We start from the raw sequence: 22106 nt of genomic DNA on the forward strand, positions 1-22106 counted from the left end.
CTGAAGTCAAATGGAGTCTCTCATGATTCCTCCTCCTGGGTTCAAGGAGAAAGTAGTGAACGCGGGAAATGTCCGCCCAGCCGTAGAGTCACCTCAGTCCGTATAGCGCCTGATGGTCAATAGTAGTCTGTTGAGATCATGGGCGTACAATGCAGTTGGTGCCGAATGTGGTTCTGTTAACAGACTGGTGTTAAGTACAGTGTTCACCAATGGTCACTGGGTGTTCGTTTATGTTCTGTTCTACTTCGACTATATTTGCTTTGCGAAGGCTCTGAAAGGGGTCAAGTTGGTCCTATCATATGTAAACAATTCCCTTGTAAATATTATCTAGTGCCAGGTGGCATCATGTATTCCTAGATGAAGGGACCAACAAATACCCACCTCACTTCCCGGACAGCACGTTAGTTCTGATATCTTCACCCAACATCTGGAATATGTGCCCCTTTATGCCCTTTTACTTCTCTTCACCACTGCTTTCCCAGTAACACCCTTCTCATATCCACCCCACCCTCCTCCGCCTCACTTTCCCAACATGGCCACCACTCGAGTTAAGGCTGGAATTAATTGCTACAAAATCAATAATTCTCCCAACCAGACTAAAGCTGCAATAAAACGATTGAAGTATAACACTATTGAACGTTTCCCGGATTCCCTCTTTGTTGATCAATTTTACAAAGGTCGCTTTGGGAGGCTCAAAAACGATTGAATTTTCTTCACTCACGACACCCCCTCTTGGTCCACCCGCTTATACAATTCCCTTAACGTCACCTCCTCCTCGTCTATCCCTCATGGGAAACAACTAAAAATTTCCCCCTCTGCGTGTTTCAACGGCTACCTCACTATCTCACTCTATAACAACGGTACTGTCATGATCCAAGGCAAAGACACCTGTCTCTCGCTCTTTGACCACCTTTTCCCCTCCCTACTTCCCTCCTCTGCGACCGGGTTTTCCCCTGACTCTCTTTGTAGCCCAACCCATTACTCCCTTTCTCCTCCCCTGACCCCCCTACACTCCAATTGGCTGCACTCTCATGAAGTACAGGTTGGCCCTCTTCTCTCCCCCTCCCCTGTGACCTCCTCTCCTATTCCTCCCCCTCACAGTATGCCCCCCTGCATCACTTCAGCCTTACCTCTAGCTTATACGCTCCTGGTCCAAGCTGCACCATCCCGGTACTCCAATCTCTTCTCCTCCCCCATATTCCTTCCTGTCACCCCCCTTTTTAGTCCACCTCTCCTCCAACCTTCTCCGCCAGTTAACTTTCCCTACGCTCCCCTTATTCCTCTTCCCCCCTCTTTTCTACCCCCTCTTCCCCTCGTTATTTACCCCGATTTCTCCACAAACCCACTGCATCTCTGTCCTCCCTCCCACTCCTCCAGCAATGCTGTGCTACTCCCTTTCTCCCCTTGTTAACCCTTTCCATTTCCCTCCCTCGGGCCCAGCATAACCTCTTCCTTTCCTCAACTTCCCTTTCTCCCAACCCCCCTCACTCTACCAGATGCCCGTTCCCTCACAGCCACCTCTCCTAGCTGACAGGACCTCTACAACCACCTCGCCTCTTTTCCTCCCAAACCTCCTACATTCCCATGACTCCACACAGTCCTCCCCAGGAAACATCCTTTACAACGCAACTTTTACCACGCAGTGCTTTTACATCGCAACTTTTACAACGCAAACCATTACAACGCATTGCGCTGGGGGGCGCTCTAGGATAGGGAATAGATTTAATTTACTATCCAACACCTTCCCTAGTGTCCACGGGCACTGGAGTTGGAATAGTAAATTAAACTATTCACTATCCAGCACCCCAAAGCGCTATGCGTTGTAATGGTATTCGTTGTAAAAACTGCTATGTAAAAGAATGCGTGGTAAAAGCATGCGTTGTAATGTCATACATCCATCCTCCCCTCTCCTTCCACCTTACCGCCTTGTTCCGCACCGATCTCCCCCTAAATATGCCCTTAATTCCTCTCCCTCTTGCAACGCCAACAAAGACAACTCTCCCTTCACCTCCGATTCACCAACTCCCTCTCTCAACCTCCACCTTTCCCCACTCTTAAACCCTATACCCCTACTCACCTCCTGTCCCCCACCTCTCCCTGCCATCCACCACCAATTCCACCCCCTCCTGTTCCCATCGAGCCACCCAACCTTCCGTGCTCTGCCTTACTCTCTCTGGAAAATAAGCTAGGCTCTCTTCTCACCTCCATCTCCCAGCTTGTAGCTGTCATTTCACTTTTAAGCTCCAAGATTTCCACCTTTCCATGTACCTCTACTCCTTCCCAACTTCCCACGAGATGCACCTCGCCTCCTCACCCCAATACAGCCAAGCTCAACCTGTCGTCTGCAAACTTCGTTAACTCACACAAGCCCTTGAACGCCACCCTTCTTCAACCTGCATCCCCTAGTAACCCTACTATCTACACTATTCCGACAATCTCCTCTGTCAGAACCAGGCATCCACCTAAACCCTCCCGAGCACCCCCGCATAAGTACAATATCCTGATCACCCTTCTGAGCCCAAGTGCCCCGTTACCAAAACAGTATTGACAGAGCTGCACTGTCTTCTCCCCAACTGCAGATCTGCAGTAAAACACAAACTTGAAATCTCGGATACCATCACCTTTCACAATATTGACATGATCTTCCTCACAGAGACCTGGTTCAACGATACCTCTCACTCTATGTTTGATCTCCTATTACCCACAGCCTATTCTATATTTAGGAATGACAGAACTGACAACATTGGGGGAGGTTGCAGTCATCTTTAGAAACTCCCTTCAACTTAAGGCTTCTCCTATCAGCTTCTTCCACACCTTTGAATGCCTTTCTCTTGAGCTTCAATTGCACCACCGCTCACCCTTCAGATTCCATGTCATTTACCTCCCGCCTGGTAGTGGCCCTTCGTTTATGGAGGAACTCACTGACTTCATCAGCGACCAATACTCGCAAAGTGACAATCGGACCTTCATGGGTGACTTCAATCTCCACTGGGGCATACCGCATGACTCTTCTGCGAACTCGCTGGCCACCTCGCTCTCTGCAAACGATCTTATCCAACACTGCACAGAATCAACACACTCTAAGGGCTCAAACCTGGACCTTGTTATTTCTAAAGCAGGCATGCTTTCTATCACTACCCCTATTCATGTAGACTGGTCCGGCCACCTCCTCATCCCATTCTCTCTTCACCTATCACACTCTATAACTCTTGGCCAACCTAAGAGGGCTACCTCCTGGTTCCGTGATGCTAAAAATATTGATGTCGGTCCCCTCTGTGAATCAGCTTTGTTATCACTTCCAAGGCTAGACCCGAACCTAGATGTTGACGAACTCACCTCCCAATGCCTCACAGTCCTTGCAGCCGAAATCAATAACGTCGCTCCACTCAAAGCAAAAAGATAAGGCCCACTCCCTCAGCACCTTGGTTCAACAAATCCCTAAATGAAGAAAGGAAGCAGCTAAGATTCCTGGAGAAACAATGGAGGCAAGCGCCCTCCACCGATAATTTGGCCACGCTTCGGTCAGCAAGATCCAAGTACCACAAGCACATCTTCCTTCAAAACCCTTCTTGACTCAGCCAAAAATAGACACAAAAAAACTATTCGATCTCATCAAGATTCCTAACTGCTCTCCAAACAACAGCAGCGGATTTCGCTATATTAGATGAAAAAGTGAAATCACTTGTGGATCAGGTTGCTCATCCTAACCCTCCAGAGGCGCGCAAATCCTCAGCCATTTGGCAGAACTTTGACCCCATATCTGAAGATGCCCTTCTCAAGTGCATCCTCGAAACAAAGCCCTCCAACCATTCTCTGGACCCCAGTGCCATTGCCATTGACTTCTATACCCATTCCCTTTCCTATTGCACCACTCTGGTCAACCTCTCCTTCTGTCATGGCTCCCTTCCTGTCTCCTTCAAAACTGGGCAGGTCACCCCTCTGCTTAAAAAACCCACTGCTGATGCGAATGACCTCAACAACTTCCGCCCCATCACTAATCTACTCTTTCTTGCGAAGATCACAGAAAGATGTGTAGCGAAACAACTCTCTCGTCATATCAAGGACAATGATCTTCTTGACAATTGTCAGTCCGGCTTCATCCAAAACTGCAGCACTGAAGCAGCCCTACTGCAAGTGATTGATGACGCGGTGAGGATACTCGATTTGGGGGGGGGTCCTGTCTTCTAATTCTCCTTGACCTTTCTGCAGCATTTGACACTGTCAATCACAACACCCTCCTCAAAACTCTTCAACAGAGAATGGGCATGGAGGGCACTGTGCTTAAATGGTTTGCCTCCTTCCTCTCAGATAGATCCCAAATGATCAAAATAGCGAACAGTCTTTCATCTCCTGTGGCGGTAGGTCAAGGTGTTCCTCAAGGCTCAATTCTTGCACCCACATTGTTCAATCTCTATTTAGAACCACTGGGAAATCTCCTAAGTAAGGGGCCGATTATGATGGCGGACAGACCTGAGTTCGTGCGCCACCATAGAGCAGGAGGGAACCTCCGCATTGCCTGCGGAGTTCCCTCCTGTGCAATTAGGATGTGACCGCCACCCTGGCGGTCATATCCTCTATTTTTACCATTGCGGCGGGTGCGGCTTCAAGCTGCATCCGCCGCAATGGTAAAAATGCATAGATTGCATTTGTATGCAGAAAGCGGCAGGCACCGTGCGGTGCCTGCCGATTTCTGCATACAAATGCAGGGGGGTACCATAGGTACCCCCCACCCCCCCCCTTCACCTAGGGGGCCCGTAACGGGCCCCCGTAGTAAAGTTACACATGCTTTTCCACAGCGGAAAACCCGCTGCGGAAAAGCATCTTTTAAAGCCTTTCCTAATATGGTGGACGGTGTCTGAGAGACACCGCCACCATATTAGAGCTTTTCCGCCGCGGTTGTAAGCGAACCGCGGCGGAAAAGCTGCGGACGGACACCAGGACCCACCAGCCATCCTAATGTGGCGGTGGGTCTTTGGTGGGTCCGCTGCGGTTTTTCCGCATCCTCTGGGCCGGCGGTGGCTTCCGCCGGCCCGGAGGATGCGGAAAAACCGCAATCATATTAGGCCCCTAAATCTGGGATCCACTATCATCTCAATGCAGATGACACTCAAATCTACCTCAAGGTTGCCTCCACTCACAATCTCTCCATCCTAAGCTCTACTCTCGACTCCATTCAAAACTGGATGTCAACTCATCAACTGAATCCCTCCAAAACTGAATTCCTCCTCCTCTCCTCCTCACTCTCTCCTCCCCCGGTTCAATCATGGATGGATCAGATGAATATACTTAGCAATAAACCCATCATTGTCGACAGCGCAAAATCCCTTGGTGTCATACTCGACAAAAAACTCAATCTAATCTCCCACATCAATTCTATTACAAAGTCTGCTCGATACCAACTGTGCCTTCTTTGGGGAATTTGTCGCTTTTTTCCGGAGCAGGACCTTAAAACCCTGGTGCAATCGCTGGTCCTCTCCAGACTGGACTACTGCAATTCTCTTCTTACTGGCCTCCCCAAATCCCAATTGTCCACCCTTAGATCTGTTCTCCATTCAGCAGCTCGCTTCATTTATGGGGCCAAAAGAAGCGACCACATCACACCGATGTTATCCACCCTCCGCTGGCTTCCCATCGAGGCTAGTGCTATCTACAAGACTGCCTGTATCACCCACAAAGCCTTGCACTCCTCCTCTCCTCGCTACCTGGCGAATAAACTGAAACTCTATGGAGGCTCTAGACCATCACGTAATGCAGAAAATCTACTGCTTGAACCTCCCACTTTCAAGAAGGAAATCTCTATGGCCCAATCCTTTTCAGGCAACGCGGTGAGAATCTGGAACTCACTTCCACCTCAGCTCCGGACCACCACCTCCTCCCAGGTCTTCAAAACGGACCTCAAAGTTCTCCTCCTCCAAAGACACCTCCAAAAGTAATTCACGCCCTCTCTATTATCTGAAGGAAGACCTCACATTACTGAAAACTCTATTCTCCATGACTATGGAAGTGCCTTCCCAGTGTGTTCTTTTGGTTGGAGTGTTTGCCATTTATTGCAGTATTATCCTTGTACCTGTGTTTGGTACTCTTTTGTAACATGCACATGCCACTTGTCTCTTGTAACACACTGTTTGCTACCTCTCACATTTTGTTTGCTTTTGATACTTGCACAAGTGCCACCATTGCCTACGTAACGTTTGTTCTTGTGCCTGAGTGTCTAGCATATATTGCAGTATATTATCTCTAATTGTACTTTGTTTTCTCTTGTAACCTACACACTTGTCACTTTTTCCTCCTGTAATGCACTGTTTGCTACCTCGTGTATTTTGTTTGCTCACAATTGTCACTTTTACCTCATGTAACTTAATGTCTGCTTTTGTAATTTGTTCACTTGTAATTTTCTGTTCCTTTTGTGAAGCGCTCTGACGCCTTCGGATAAAGTCCGCGCTATATAAAAACGCATAAATAAATAAATAAATAAAATAAATAGGTGGAGGGGGAGATCATTCTGGGAACTGGCAGTGAGGTAGGAGAATGAACAACCTCTACTGTGGCTGAAGTGGATGTGGGGGTGTAGTGTAGTTCCTATATCCCTGATAGGCTCTGCGCATTGGAATAATATACACTATGGTTTTGATATAGGACTGAGGTCAGTATGTCTCTATCGAGTACATTAAACTTAATTACTTGTGTGTGCCAGCTAACTCTACTAGAAACTTCTCGAATGAACAAGAAGGGATTTGTTTCTGACAACCGCATAAACCTGACAACTTTGTTTCCCTTAGAGTCGGAACAATATCTTCAGAATCGTGGAAACAATAGATAACCGTTTCACTCAGTCAATCGTGCATGCTTCGTTTCTACAGAGTTGCAGAGAAATAGTGAGACGGGTATTTTAATAAAAGGGTTTATTGAACAGTCTTATTTCTCATGCAAGATATATGAACTGCTACAATTGTAAAACAGAATGCAAAGTATAATACGTACAGCGTGAGCAGTAGGATTAAATAATACTGCAATAGCATGGTCTGTAGCTATGACATATATTCATAAAAATGCATACATAAATAACACAGGCTAAAATACTCATCTGGTGCTTCTAAAATAATCCTACCCCAGTGTAGCTAATCTAAGTGTAGTACGAGGGAAGAAGTAGGTGCTGTTTAGCTATAGTCTAGTTTTGCTTTGTCAAGATTTGCCAAAAGTTTCTCTAGGTTCTAATCAGCTCCATACCTTAGAATGAAAGAGGTTGGTATCTCTTTCCGGGACTCGATCTCTAACATCCCTCAAGGGGAGTCAGAAACACTGGGGCTGGATTCTCTGCGAGGAGGATGGCAACGTCTGGTCACTGCGTGTGTAGGGATTTAGCTTCCTTCCGAACTTGCTGTGGCAAGCTGCATCCGAACCGAAATGGTGGTTTGCCATGGCTAGTAAAGGCATATTTATACCTTGAAGGTGTTTAGGAATGCCAGTATTGACGTAAAAGTCGGGCATAAGAACATCATGAGTGAACTAAGCATGAGCACAAAATCCGTTCCGCTCGCGGATTTTGCGGATTTTCGGTAAATTCGCAATCCGCGAACTCTCGCGAATTTACCGAAAATCCGCGAGAGGCGGATCCGGGGGGCAAAAGTTCAAGCATTCAAGCTTGAAGTTGTTGCAACTATTTTAGGATGGCGCCGCCAAGCTGCCAGCACCATCCTAAAATAGTTACTAAGTTAGCTTCAACAGGAAGCACTAATAGATAAAATAAAGCAGGTGCTCGAGCACCTGCTTTATTTTATCTATTAGTGCTTCCTGATGAAGCTAATTTAGTAACTATTTTAGGATGGCGCTGGCAGCTTGCCGGCGCCATCCTAAAATAGTTACAGGATGATGGACAGCTCACTCAAGGGACCCCTGCGCACATCGGTGCGATTGAATAGTAACACACACATGGTCGCTGGAACTAGTTGAAGCTCAATTCAGTGACGCATTCATCAGCCCAAAAACAATCATGAGCGTTGAGGAGGCTGGGCAGGTGTGCTTCCTTCCCAAATCTACCGTCGAAAATCAGCTGTGATGCTGGATAGAGGCCTTTGCATCCTTGACTTTCACGAGCGCAATCCCCGTGCTGTTCCTGTGACCAGGAGCTTCTTTCTCTTCATCTGCTGCTCTGATCTTTATTTGACCTTTTATATACACAAGAGGCATGTGAACTAGCATGGAAGCTCCGCCTTTGGCCCCGCCCACACACTCGTGGTGTGCACAGTCTTCCCGCCATTTACCCACTATGATGGACAGCTCACTCAAGGGACCCCTGCGCCCTTCGGCACGATTGCATAGTAACACACACATGGTCGCTGGAACTAGTTGAAGCTCAATTCAGTGACGCATTCATCAGCCCAAAAACAATTGTGAGCGTTGAGGAGGCTGGGCAGGTGTGCTTCCTTCCCAAATCTACCGTCGGAAATCAGCTGTGATGCTGGATAGAGGCCTTTGCATCCTTAACTTTCACGAGCGCAATCCCCGTGCTGTTCCTGTGACCAGGAGCTTCTTTCTCTTCATCTGCTGCTCTGATCTTTCTCTGACCTTTTATACACACAAGAGGCATGTGAACTCGCATGGAAGCCCCGCCCACACACTCGTGGTGTGCACAGTCTTCCAGCCATTTACCCACTATGATGGACAGCTCACTCAAGGGACCCCTGCGCCCTTCGGCACGATTGCATAGTAACACACACATGGTCGCTGGAACTAGTTGAAGCTCAATTCAGTGACGCATTCATCAGCCCAAAAACAATCGTGAGCGTTGAGGAGGCTGGGCAGGTGTGCTTCCTTCCCAAATCTACCGTCGGAAATCAGCTGTGATGCTGGATAGAGGCCTTTGCATCCTTAACTTTCACGAGCGCAATCCCCGTGCTGTTCCTGTGACCAGGAGCTTCTTTCTCTTCATCTGCTGCTCTGATCTTTCTCTGACCTTTTATACACACAAGAGGCATGTGAACTTGCATGGAAGCCCCGCCCACACACTCGCGGTGTGCACAGTCTTCCCGCCATTTACCCACTATGATGGACAGCTCACTCAAGGGACCCCTGCGCCCTTGGGCGCGATTGCATAGTAACACACACATAGTCGCTGGAACTAGTTGAAGCTCAATTCAGTGACGCATTCATCAGTCAAACAACAATCGTGAGCGTCGTCGAGGCTGGGCAGGTGTGCCTTCTTCCCAAATCTACCGTCGAAAATCAGCTGTGATGCTGGATAGAGGCCTTTGTATCCTTGACTTTCACAAGCGCAATCCTCGTGCTGTTCCTGTGACCAGGAGCTTCTTTCTCTTCATCTGCTGCTCTGATCGGTCTCTGACCATTTATACACACAAGAGGCACTTGAACTCGCACAGAAGACCCCCCCCCCTGAGTGGAGCAGAGGGCAGAAGACCACAAAAGCAAGTTGGGCAGAGGGCAGAAACGAGTGGGGCAGAGGGCAGAAGACCACAAAAACGAGTTGGGCAGAGGGCAGAAGAGCACAAAAACGAGTGGGACAGAGGGCAGAAACGAGTGGTACAGAGGGCAGAAGGGCATAAAAAACGAGAGGGTGGCAGTGATGAACCAGAGGACGCATCACGGTCTCGCCCAAAAAAAAACCCGCGAACACGCAAAGCGCCCCGCGAACATGCCAAAACGCCCCGCCAACACGCAAAAATATAAAAATCCGCAAATTCACACAAATTCGCGAATTTTGCGGATCGCGAATTCGCAAATACGCGAATCGCGAATTCGCAAAATACGCCCATGCTTAGAATGAACCCCTAAGGAATAGATGTTCATGAATAAGAAATTAGTTCTTGGAGAAATCAATATCCAAGCAAGGGGAAGTCCTAAAGGCTTAAAAGTCTGGTTTTCCAAGAACTCGTTGTGACGTAGATGAATGCTTGGAAGTAGCCATGCCTGTATTTGGTTAGCATGAGCAATGCCTAAATAAGGGCTGGATTTCTATTCCTAAATAGGGGCAATGTGAATTGTACCTATATAAGGCACGAATTGGGGAAATTCATACGGAATCTAAATCGACACACAACAGGAGATGTGTGCGAGGGTGAGGGAAGCAGAGCCCAGTTGTCTTGTAGGCTGGTAGAAGTTCAGGCGATGGTTGATATAGGCTGGAGCCTGGTAATGGAGGACTTTGTAGGCGAGGGTCAGCATTTGAACCAGCATCTCTTCTGTATTGGGAGCAAGTGGAGGTTCTTGACATGGGGTGTGATGCGGGTCCTTTTGGGGAGGTTGAGAATGAGAATGGTGGCTCAATTCTGTATGGTCTGGAGTCTCTTGAGGAGTTGGTGGTGATCCTGGTGTAGAGTGCATTTCAGTAGTCCAATCGGCTGCTGATAAGGGCTTGAGTGATTGTCGTCCGGTTGTCGATGGGGATCCATCTGAAGATCCTGCACAGCATGCGAAGGAGGTATAAACAGTTGAGGAGATTGCGTTAACCTGTTGATTCATAGTGAGTTTGTTGTCCAGGATGATACAGAGGTTGCGGGTGTGGTCTTTGCCCAATCCCCAAAGACCACCAAGTGTTGTCACACTGTGAGGTGTTTGTCTCTGTTGAGCTTCTTGCTGTTGGTCCTCATCCCATTGGTGACATTTGTCATGGTGTTTTGGAAGTTTGTTCTGGTGCTGATGGCATCTTCCATCAGTGAGAGGATGAGTTGGGTGTCATCTGCATAGGAGATGATGTTGAGTACATGGGCTTGGATGACGTTGACCAGTGGAGTCATATAGGTGTTGAACAGGGTGGGGCTGACTGATGAGCCTTAGGACACGCCACAGATGATGTTCTTGGGATGAGAGGTGAAAGGTGGTAGTCGGATTCAGATATTCAGAGATAGCTTTGTATTTTAGTAACATTTTATGAATCATATTACCTCTAAGTGTGGCTTTGAGTGCATCCCTTTTTATGATTGTGGATGTGTCATCAGTCTGATTCGGTATAAGGAAGTGGCCAGTAGCCAGTTATTTCTTCTCTATTGCCAGCATCCTCTAGTAGGCCATCAGTTAAGCGCCATTGTCGAGATGGAGGGTAGGGTCATTCAATGTAAGTTCCAGTGATACACATGCATGTCTGAAATTACTGTTGGTTCTAATTTTGGAGAGTGGGACAGATGGAGTAAGTAATTACTAACCATTATATAGTCTTGCCTGGAAAAAGAGTGGTATGGAGATGAGTAAAATGTATAATCACTCCCTACGGGTTATATTGTTGCCATATGTCAATTAAGTTATTATTACTGCGGTGGGGGCGTGGCCTGCTGTGCAGCGGAATGGCCGATCTTTGAGTGCGCTCCGCCGGCCGGGATTAAATCCTGAATTAATCCTGCACTTCGGATAGATGCTGAACTGTCCATAACCATTTCATGCATGGCTGAATGTGCGTGGACTCTGATGGGGGTGATCCGAAGTTCCGCCTGAGCCCTGGAGCCGAGATATGCGAGTGGAGGCACGGGCGCTGGACAACTGCGTGAATCAAGCTGAGCTGCAGGCGGGGAGCATCGAAAATTGAGGCTGCGGCTGCTGGTGGGCCTCAGGCCAAATACTCTTTGCAGAGTGACTGCCTGACTCCTGCCAGCTGAACCGGGGCCCGTGACGCGGCTCTCTGTGGGCAGGGAGTGGAGAACTGCTGCGAACCCGAGTGCCCCTGTGTGGAGATGGAGCTGAACGTGGGGCCAGTGTTTGAAGCCGCCTTGCGCACGAGCCCCTATTAGCGGCCTCGGGGAGCTGTGAAAATTGAGCCTGCGCCTGCTGGCGGGCCGCAGGCCGCTGGTGGTTGGTGAAGCAGTTGTGACGTCCTTTCCGATAGAACCTGGACCTGGGAAGCGGCGCTCCGGGGACGAGCTGCAGAGGGCTGATAAGTGTCTGCATACCCCTAAACTGTGAGTAGGTGCTGCATGGGAGGAAAAACGCTCAACGACACCCTGCAAGTGGGCCCCTGACTGCCATTTTGTGGCGCACATGAACACTATTCGTGGCTACTACTCCCACTGTGGGCCCGCTGTAAATACTGCCTGGGCTGTCATTGAGGCGGCATGCTGACAGTGTGTCGAGGACATTGCTTGAGACACTGTGGGTCTCATCAGCGGCCCCTCATCTGGCGGCCGGCATATTGTGAACACATGAGGCGACACAAAGTTGCACTTGGCACCGACGCCCATTCGTGAGGGTGCGGATGTGAGGACCTCTACCCACGGGGAGCTGGGGGATAGTCATCTACAGTGTGGATGGTGCTTGGAAGCCTTTTTATTGAAATCTGGAGAAGTGTAGTTTTATCTGATGCGCACTACATGATATCTGTGCCATCCCATGTTTAAACGCCAACACTATGGGGATTGCTGTTCTAGCTGCTGTGTTTGGTGAGCCTGGTTACACAACTGCCACTGCAGAGACCTGAGGATGGATCGGCTCTACTTTGCATCACCAGTGACATTGTAAGTGCCTAGCTGCATGGCGCAGCCTCGGCCGCAGGCTTAACGTATTAGCGGATCCGTGTTCTGCACGGTAGCCTAATAGAGACATTAGTCATAAGAGGCACCATCCCGGCTTGGCTAGTTTGATAGTTGCGCGCACTGCACGGCACGGCCAGTAGCCACGTGAGGTGGTGGCACTGCACCTCGGAGTAACTGTGCATTGGTGGCGCGGAGGGACATGGCACCGCGCTCTCATACTGGGTTGCCGGTGCGGCCTTGGTCAGAGCTTCCCTATCAAACCTCCAGCACCTTTGTAACCATGGGCAAGCAGGACGCCAAGCAACCGAAGTTGACCTTTGAAAATAAGCGTTCCACTCGACATGCAGAGTCGGAACATGAGGCACAGATGGATGGTCAGCCAGACTCACATGTGGAAGATCAAGGAGAGGACCTGAGAACTCTTATGTTGGAGATGCGGTCCAGCCTCCACAACATTGACACGAAATTGGACACTCTAACGTCACAACTGGATTCAGTCAAGTTTCAGGTGTCGATGCATGAGACGCGTCTTGATGCACTGGAAAACCATCACACAGAGTTTCCTGAGTTCCAGGTGGAGACGAAGGAGCAGTTGCTCCACATGGATAAAGTGTTGGGGATCATCAGAGCTAAAAATTATGACTTAGAAGAGAGATCGCGACATTATAACCTTTGCATCACTGGAGTTCCGGAGACGACTGCCATAATTAAGATGGAGACCTACATCAGAGACTTGCTTCACAAACTGTTTGATCCCCATCTCTCCTCTGTCTTTGTGGTAGAAAGAGCTCATCGATCGCTGGGGCAGAAGCCACCTGTTGGTGCACCACCCAGGCCCATTATTGTGAAGCTCTTGAATTACCAGGACAGAGACCTCGTTCTCCGGATGGCTAGAGAGAAAGGTCAGCTGCTGCACAAAGGGAACACCATCTCATTTTACCTGGACTTCACCCCGGTGGTGCAGGCGACACGGCGGGAGTTTCTCCCGGTGAAACGCATCCTTTTGCAGGCACAAATCCCGTACTCCCTGCTTTATCTAGCCAAGTGAAAAGTCTCGTTCGACAGAACTGCAAACTTTTTTGCAGACGCGTAGTCTGCACTGAAATTTGCTAAGCATGTAGAGGGCAAGAAAAATAAAGGAAATCGCGAGGCCGCAAAGACCACAGGAGATCACCTCAGTGACAATGACTAATTTGGGTATCGTATTGTGTGCCTACTGGTTATTTTGCAATGCTGAGACATGGGCCATACGTAATGTTGCTTCAGCTGTTAATATGGCTCCTGAGGTTCTTTACTATGCTGTTTTCTATTGATCTGAAATGCTGAGGCCTTGGGCATATAGCATCATCCACAGCACTCCCGGCCACCTTGTGCAAACAAGGTAGTTTGCTGGTGCCGCTACACCCCCATGGGAAGATTCCCTATTTTGGCGAGTATACATTTGTGGTTTTCTTTCTTTAGGGTGGGTATTTGATTGGGGGTTGGAGTGGGTGGTGGGAGGGGGTAGGGTTTGTTTTACTGTTCATTGCCAGTGTAGATGTAACTTGGTGGCTAGACTGTGCAGTCCCTGGTTGGAGAAAACCACATCATTGCTACACACATAGATTCTGTAAGTGAGCACCACACATATACTTGCTAATACACTAAACTGCCTCACTTGGAATGTTCAAGGGCTTAATGATGGCAGAAAATCCAGATTGGTCCATGCTTTCTTATCCCGACATAATGTAGTTATCTGCTTATTGCATGAGACACACCTCAATATTACACCATCACAGAGGCTCCGCCATAGCCAGTGGGGACATGTTTACTCCTCTGTATATTCCAATTACGCGCGTGGGATAGCTGTGTTGAACAAACGTGGGTTGGAATGGAAGGAAGGGTTGGTGTATGGGGATCCCGAGGGTAGGTATGCCTTTGTACAGGGGATTCTGTGTGGTGTCTCCATAGCTATTGTGGCCGTGTATGGCCCCAATGTAGATTAAAAACACATCAAAATGGGAGTGGGGTCAGAGGCCAGAGTTTACCGACTCAGCAGCATATACAGCCCCAATTCTAGCTAATCAGAAAATACAAGAAAAATTACTTGCAGTTAACACCCATAAAAACAAAGAACAACTATACGACTGCCTAGACTGATCCAAAAAAATACGCAAAATTTGTACCGATTCCCATCACTCACCGGTCCCGGTGACATGCTTCATCATCTGGGTCTCCTTTTTAGGGCTAACATTCCACCTTAGTGATGGAGGAGCCCAAGGATGTTTTTCAAAATATTAATCAATACAGATGCGAGCAAATATGATGAAAAGAGTGTATGGGAAGAAAGTGCAGTGCAAGAAAAATGTGATGTGAATCTAAAATTGAAGCGGAATCAGATTATAATTTTATTCTTGTCTGATCTGAACAAACATTAAAAACCGTGCAAAAGACAAGGCGATTCAATAGATAACCGTCCATTCACAAGAGTTGGTCAACATGTTTCAGCACGAGCAGGTAGAAATTAACCTAGTGCTTTCGTCAGGACCTCTTGAGTATAGAATGCTACTGCCATACAACACAGTAATGTGATGAAGTGATAAACAACAAAGGATACGCTGTGAGGATAGCTTCTCACAATCCACATTCCTCTTGCCTCTTGGAAAAATCTATAAGAGATATAAGAGTTACATAGAACAGTCTTGGAACACAGTTGTACTTTGTCTTTAAGAAATCTATGTGGCTATAATTTGCCATCAAATACATTAAAAAAAAGTAACTTAAACACACTCCAATGAGTCTTACCTCAAGGGTATGGAGGAAAAGCCTCACCCCACCTGGCAACAGCTCAGGGCGAAGGAGGCACCACTTTGGAGAAGAGGCAAAACCACCAACCCTAACTTAGGGGTAGATTAGGATAGCGGTTTTCCCGCATCCACCGGGCCGGCGGAAGCCACCGCCGGCCCGGAGGATGCGGGAAAACGGCTGCGGAGCCTCAAAAGACCCACCGCCATATTAGGATGGCGGTGGGTCTTGAAATCTGTCCGCAGCTCTTCCGCCACTGTCGCCTTCCGACCGCGGCGGAAAAGCTTTAACATGGCTGGCTGTGTCTATCAGACACCGCCAGCCATATTAGGATGGTGTAATATGTATGCTTTTCCGCGGCGGCTTTTCCGCCGTGGAAAAGCATACGGACCTACACTTCGGGGGCCCGTCGCGGGCCCCCTGGGTAAAGGGGGGTGGGGGGTGCACATGGGGGTACCTATGGTACCCCCCTGCATTTGCGTGCACAAAGCAGCAGGCACCGCGCGGTGCCTGTCGCTTTTTGCACGCAAATGCGATGCATGGATTTTTAACATTGCGGCGGGTGCAGCTTGAAGCTGCACCTGCCGCAATGTTAAATATAGAGGATGTGACCGCCACCCTGGCGGTCACATCCTAATCTGAACGGAGGGAACGCCGCAGCCCATGCGGACGTTCCCTCCTCCTCCGGGGTAGCGGACGGGACTCAAGTCCGTCCGCGATCCTAATGACCCCCTTAGTATGGTGTGTCGACTCCTCTTCACGTTAAAAAACACAGCCATAGTGCCCAAATGTAAAGTAAAACCCTCATCACTCACAGGAACTCACTCTCTCCCTTTACATAACACATCAACCACCGTAAAATATTGTGGTCATATGTCGTGTTAAAGAATGTGACAATATCGGTATGTATCTGTTAATACTAAGCCCCAATATGTCTGATTCAATTGGTTTAAGGTAATCATAACTTGGATGTATATTATCTGCCCAAAGAAGATATATACCATGCAAATTAACTTTAAAACTGCAAGATATTATGCAGCCCATTGCCAATAAGCACCAGAACAATAGAGCAACAGTTAGCCCCGTGAAATAGAAAAGGACAAAACATCCTAATGTGCAAACACGCGCATGCACTCACCTAACCGTCGGTACCTCAGGCGGTCATCTAAGCCGTCGGGGAGGTACCGATCGGTGGTTTCAGCGGTGTTTATAAAGAGTCCCAGTCTGCATTCATGTCTCTTCCCACTTCCTCGTTGTTTCGCAAGCTACGCAAGATCACGAGCGTAGTCTCGCGAGAGCACGCAAGGAACTACTGGCAATCCCCAAAGCTCATGGGAAATGTAGGTAGTTCGTGCGCGCTTTGTGTAAATAAAATTCTTACACATTTATGGGAGCCACCTGAAAAAATAAGACTTTGGCTATAGTTGGAATTACAAAAGCCTACCGGAGGAAATATGTATCGCCCCAATGTAGATTCCCCAGACTTTTTTAACACTATTTGGATGAAAATCAGGGTGACAGGCTGTAGTACGATATTATGGGGAGGAGATTTTAATGCTATCCTAGATGACGACTTAGACAGGCGGGGAGCTGCCCGCACTTTGCACCCTGCAGCTAGCGTCGCCCTGAAGGCAATAATATCTGATGGGGACTTGGTTGACATATGGCGTATCAGACACCCCTCACTCAGGAAGGGTACCTGCATCTCTGATCACCGTAGCACATGGTCCTGCTTAGATTTTTGGCTGGTGTCTCGGAATGTGGCCACTTGGACCACAGACGTAGGGCACATGCTGCGCTCACTGTCTGACCATTCTTCATGTCTATTAAAATTGTCGATCCAGAACCTTCCCAGGCGTGCCTTCACCTGGCTCCTCCCACCACACGCCCTTCTTGACAAAGCCTTTAAGAAGGAGATTTGGGCAGATATCACTGAATATTTCGAGTTGAATACAGGCTCGGTAGACACTGAGGCTTCACTCTGGAAAGCATTTAAAGTTGTCATTAGGGGTCAATGCATCACCAGACAGGTTGGAGTGTTGAAGGCCATAAGAGGCACGATTGCCTCCTTGGAGACTAGTATAAAGGAGCTTGAGGAGAAGTTTTACTCCACTGGTGACCTGGAAACTATTGGCCTGCTGAAGGCCAAGCTACTCGACTTTGCAGAAGAAGCGCAGCGTGAGGTTAAGTTCCTTGGAAAATATGCGGAGGCGAGAAGATACGGAGAGGGGGATAGGCCGGGTCACACGTTGGCTGGTGGGATTAGGCCGCCCAGATCTACGACGTTTATTCACGAAATATATACAGGAGCAAATTTTAAACACGTTCTCTGTTTTCTATTCCCACCTTTACACGACCAGTCAGGATGCCTGCCCCGAGGGGATGCAGTCCTCCATGGACTCGATTGCATTAGTCGGGTTCAATGACAACCACAGAGAATATATGGATCTCCCGTTCTGAGGATGTCGCCCAGGTTATAAAGAGCCTACCACTTGACAAGGCCCCTGGCCCCGATGGCCTGACCACATCTTTTTACAAAACTTATGTTGGGGAACTGGCACCTAGGCTGCTGGCGGTATATGAGGAAGCTTTAGAGGAGGGTGTACTGCCCAAAACCATGAGGGAAGCCATAATCATCACTTTGTTAAAGCCTGGAAAGCCAGAAACGGAGGTGGACTCCTATAGACCACTTTCATCGATAAACGTGGATGTTAAAATCTTAGCTAAGTTGATTTCTAATCGGCTACAACCACTGCTACCTATGGTAGCGCTCCCTGACCAATCAGGGTTAATCCCGGGGAGATCGACCTCTCACAATATACGAACCATCTTTTCAACTTTGCACTATTTACACCCAGAAGTTCATGCTGCAGTAGTTTTTTTAGACGCCACTAAAGCTTTTGATACACTCCAGTGGCCATATTTGTTTGCCATATTGGGTCGTATGGGATTCAGCACGCTTTACATCAGTAGAATATGGTTGCTATATACCCTACCCAGCGCCCGGATCAGGGTGAACGGATTATTATCTCATCCTTTCCCCATATCACGAGGCACAAGGCAGGGCTGCCCCCTTTCCCCGCTACTGTTCGAGATAGCAATGGAGCCCCTGGCCGCCCATATCCGACAACATCACATGGCACGCGGCATAGGATTTAGCTCCAGGAGCCTACTCATATCATTATATGCCGACGACATGACCCTTTATCCTGTTAACCCAGAAGACAAGCTGGACCCAACTTTGCGGGAATTTATTTTTTTGGGCGGCTTGGCTGGGATTTTTTTTAACTGGGCAAAATCCGTGATTTTCCCCCTGACGGAGAGCACGCCACAGGTTTCTTCCGAATATCCCCTAAAGTGGGAAGCCGAGGCGGTCAAATATTTGGGTATATGGATATGCCGGGATATGCAGGAAATCTGGAATCTATACTATGGGAGAGCTGTCATGTGGTTGGAGGAGAAGGTTAAGATATGGGTGAAGCTGCCACTCTCGCTTACTGGGAGGATAGCATTGGCTGAAATGGTAATTTTGCCAAAATTCCTGTATTTGTTTGCAAATATTCCGATCCCACTCACGTTGCATTTTTTTATCACTCTCAAGTCGCATCTTGTTTCCTTGGCATGGGCGGGTGGACAGGCTAGGGCATCTGGGACATGTTGACACTTCCATTGCATCAGGGAGGTATGGGCGCTCCGGACATGCATCGCTATGCGTTTTGGCTCAGGCCCAAATTTTGCATTTCTGGGTACACCTGACGCCCTTCCAACCCCATGTAGCAGAAGAACAAGATGCTGTAGTGCCTATCCCACTTAAAGTAGCTTTTTGGAAACCGGCGCAGTGTCCTAGGGGGGATATAGACACCACTGGAACGCTGAGATGGGCATGGGAGCAGCTGCATAAAAGGGTGGGAGTCCTGGTACTATATGCCTCTTCGATTTCGTTGACACAAAATCCACTGCTGCTCTGTATTGAAGATGGGATTAGCAAGGTCCTGGAACAGAAAATGCAACTTCACACTTTCGCTGATCTGTTTCCCGACAATGAATTTAGACCCCCCTGACAGTGGACAAAGGTCAGATGGTGCGCTTCTCCGAGCTATTCTTGTATCATAAGCTACGAGCGGCGTGCCGTGCCCTTAGCAGGGACTTCCCGTCGGCTCCCCCAGTTTTGCCCGCACTGGAAAACCTGGTAGGATCCCCCTCTCCCCGCAAACTAGTCACGAGACTCTACAAGCACATGCAGAACCCAGCCCTATTAGTTATGCCTAAATCCTATATATATTGGAACGACGACCTTCCCACCCCACTAACCGAAGCTCAATGGGAATTCTGCTGTGGACAGCTTACAGAACTTTCTCTCAACTACAGACTTCGACTGATTCATTTTAAATATTTGCCCCTATTCTATAGAACACCCATAAGCTTGCATAGGATGGGGCTCAATTAGGGAGGACAATAGCTGCTGGTGCTGAGGGTTTTCCCCTGCTTCGTTTTTGCACGTGGCATGGACCTGTCCGATACTCACAGACTATTGGTCTAGGATTTTTATCTCAGTGAACCAAATTGTTGGGAGTTCGGAGGCTCCTTCTCCCATACTAGGCTTATTGGGATATGTCAAGGATAACCCGCTCAAGTCGCATAAATTGCATGCATTTCTTTTACTATTTGCCAAACGTCAGGTTGCAGTACATTGGGGTAGGAGGAGGGCACCGTCAATTAAAGGTTGGCTTGCCGATGTCACCTATGGCCACACACAACTAAATACATTCCGTGAACTGATGCCACCTATTTCCCGACCTTGTGATATTTGGGAACCTTTCCTGAAATGGGTACAGGTACAAAAAGATGTTGCTGAGGTGGAAAAGGCTGGAAACTTGCAAACCATGGAATAGATGGGGAGGATGCATGGGTATCACATGTTCTGTGGCCGACCCTTATTTCTGATACTTTGTGGAAGGCGATGATGAGTGTATATGTTTATTCGGGATCGTATGACTTCAGCAAAAGTATTATGATATATTGAATTCGGACACTCATATGGATATATTTTTCTGTCAAAGAGCCCTTGAAGCTACGTACCTAACGCAACTTTAAATCACTGATGTAAGCACGACTTAACCAACTATTGAATAATATACTAATGTTTGCTTTATGCCTGCACCAAATCTCATAATTGATGTAACAACAAACTGGCTTTTCTGTTGTTGTAATGTTTTGTATCTTAACAAAATGGTAATAAAAAAAATAAAAAAATAAAAAAAGTTATTATTACTGCAGCACATTTTCCTTTGTTTATGAGATCTGTTACTAATGAATTTCTGTGCAGAAATTCTGTTAAGTTTGCCATCTATTGGAAGATTGAAGTCTTCTCCTATTATTACCCCTAGATCGTCTGGGAGTTCTGTTATTCGTTTATCAAGGTTCTTCCAAAAGGCCAATGGGTCATCATTTGGCACATAGACATTAACAATATAAAATTCTAGGTCCCTTTTCTCAACCCTGGAAATGAGCCATCTACCCTGCTGGCCATGTGTGTGAGATAACACAGAAATTTTAGATTTTTTGGATTTTAAGGTGAGAACCCCATTCTTTTTCTGCAGTGCTAGGGAGATGCCAATCTCCGCAATACATGGACTATAAAATGATGCCTCTTGGATGGCTTTTAACTGGGTCTCCTGCAGTATGATAATGTCTCTCTTCAGTTTGTTATAATAATCTGCAATTGTTCTTTGTTTAACTAGGTCATGAAGACCCTTTGTATTCAGGGAGAGTATTTTAAGTGGTAGAGACATTATGTTGGTTTGGATTGTCTTGATGTGGTAAAAATACATCAAGGATAAGTGTGGATAGGGAGCACCCTCATTGGAGAGTACAGTAACCTCGTGTGTGTTTGCTTAATTATGGTAGGGATGATAACCCATTGGGCTGCATGCCATGTTGTGCCACTGACACTGTAGAGAGAATAGGGGTTGTATTGCGGAGGGACTCTCAGGTAGCTTAAAGCAGGAGTAAAAGCAGAGAGAAGGAATGGGGGTAGAACAGTTATAGAGGTAGAGATAGAGAGAGGAATTCAAATCAACGAAAAGGCATCCTTCTTAAACCAATGGATGTCTTTAAGTCTTGACTGCATGCATTTACTCACTCACTCACTCATTTACACATTCTCACACAGTACCTTATTGATTACTATCTTGTGCTGCCATGCCATGAAATGCAGCTTACCTTAATTCCTGATTTTCAGAATTGAACACAAATATTGACAGATAAACAAATAACAATATTAGAAGTGAGAAATGAAAGGGGAAAATAAGCTCAACAAATCTGTAAGTATAACAATATTAAAAGGAACCTACTAAGACTAAATAATGAGAATTCACATATTCACCAGATTTTGGATACGTGACTTGAAAAACATCAGTATCTCGGATCTCATCTTCGAACATTGCGTCAATGGTTTGTGGTGTACCAATATTCTTAAACAATTTGTATCCTCTGTGTTCCATTAAGTCTGAGCTTGATGTATCAGTTGTCTCTGTCATGATGGAAGATCCTGTAACAAAAGCATTATAACCCAAATTGAAGAATATGGTGAGTATTGCTGTAATGTTGATGCAAAATATATTATTTTCTTGGCAGAGCACTTTCTGTCCTATGAATTTATCTCGACCTATAGCTGAGTTTTATTTTATAGTCAATTAAAAACATTACAAAAACTAAAAATAAAAGGGATTGCTTCGAATTTTTTGAATCCCCAGCATTCAAATGATAACCTATTCACTGTCCACATTTATACCAACAGTTCAGAAACTATTCATTATATAAATGGAATTACACATATCATATTGCTGT

General features: G+C 47.2%; 1 protein-coding gene across 1 annotated transcript in view; it reads right to left on the reverse strand.

The window, feature by feature from the left end:
* Positions 1–22106, reverse strand: part of LOC144763170 (amine sulfotransferase-like) — a 596057-nt gene that overhangs the window by 477080 nt on the left and 96871 nt on the right. The window contains exon 2 of the mRNA XM_078648510.1: positions 21643–21807. Within this exon, the coding sequence (XP_078504636.1) occupies positions 21643–21796 (154 nt within the window). The 5' untranslated portion in view covers positions 21797–21807. The remainder of the gene's footprint in view (positions 1–21642; positions 21808–22106) is intronic.

This window comes from Lissotriton helveticus, chromosome 6, assembly GCF_964261635.1.
Source record: "Lissotriton helveticus chromosome 6, aLisHel1.1, whole genome shotgun sequence".
In the NCBI taxonomy this organism is placed as follows: Eukaryota; Metazoa; Chordata; class Amphibia; order Caudata; family Salamandridae; genus Lissotriton; species Lissotriton helveticus.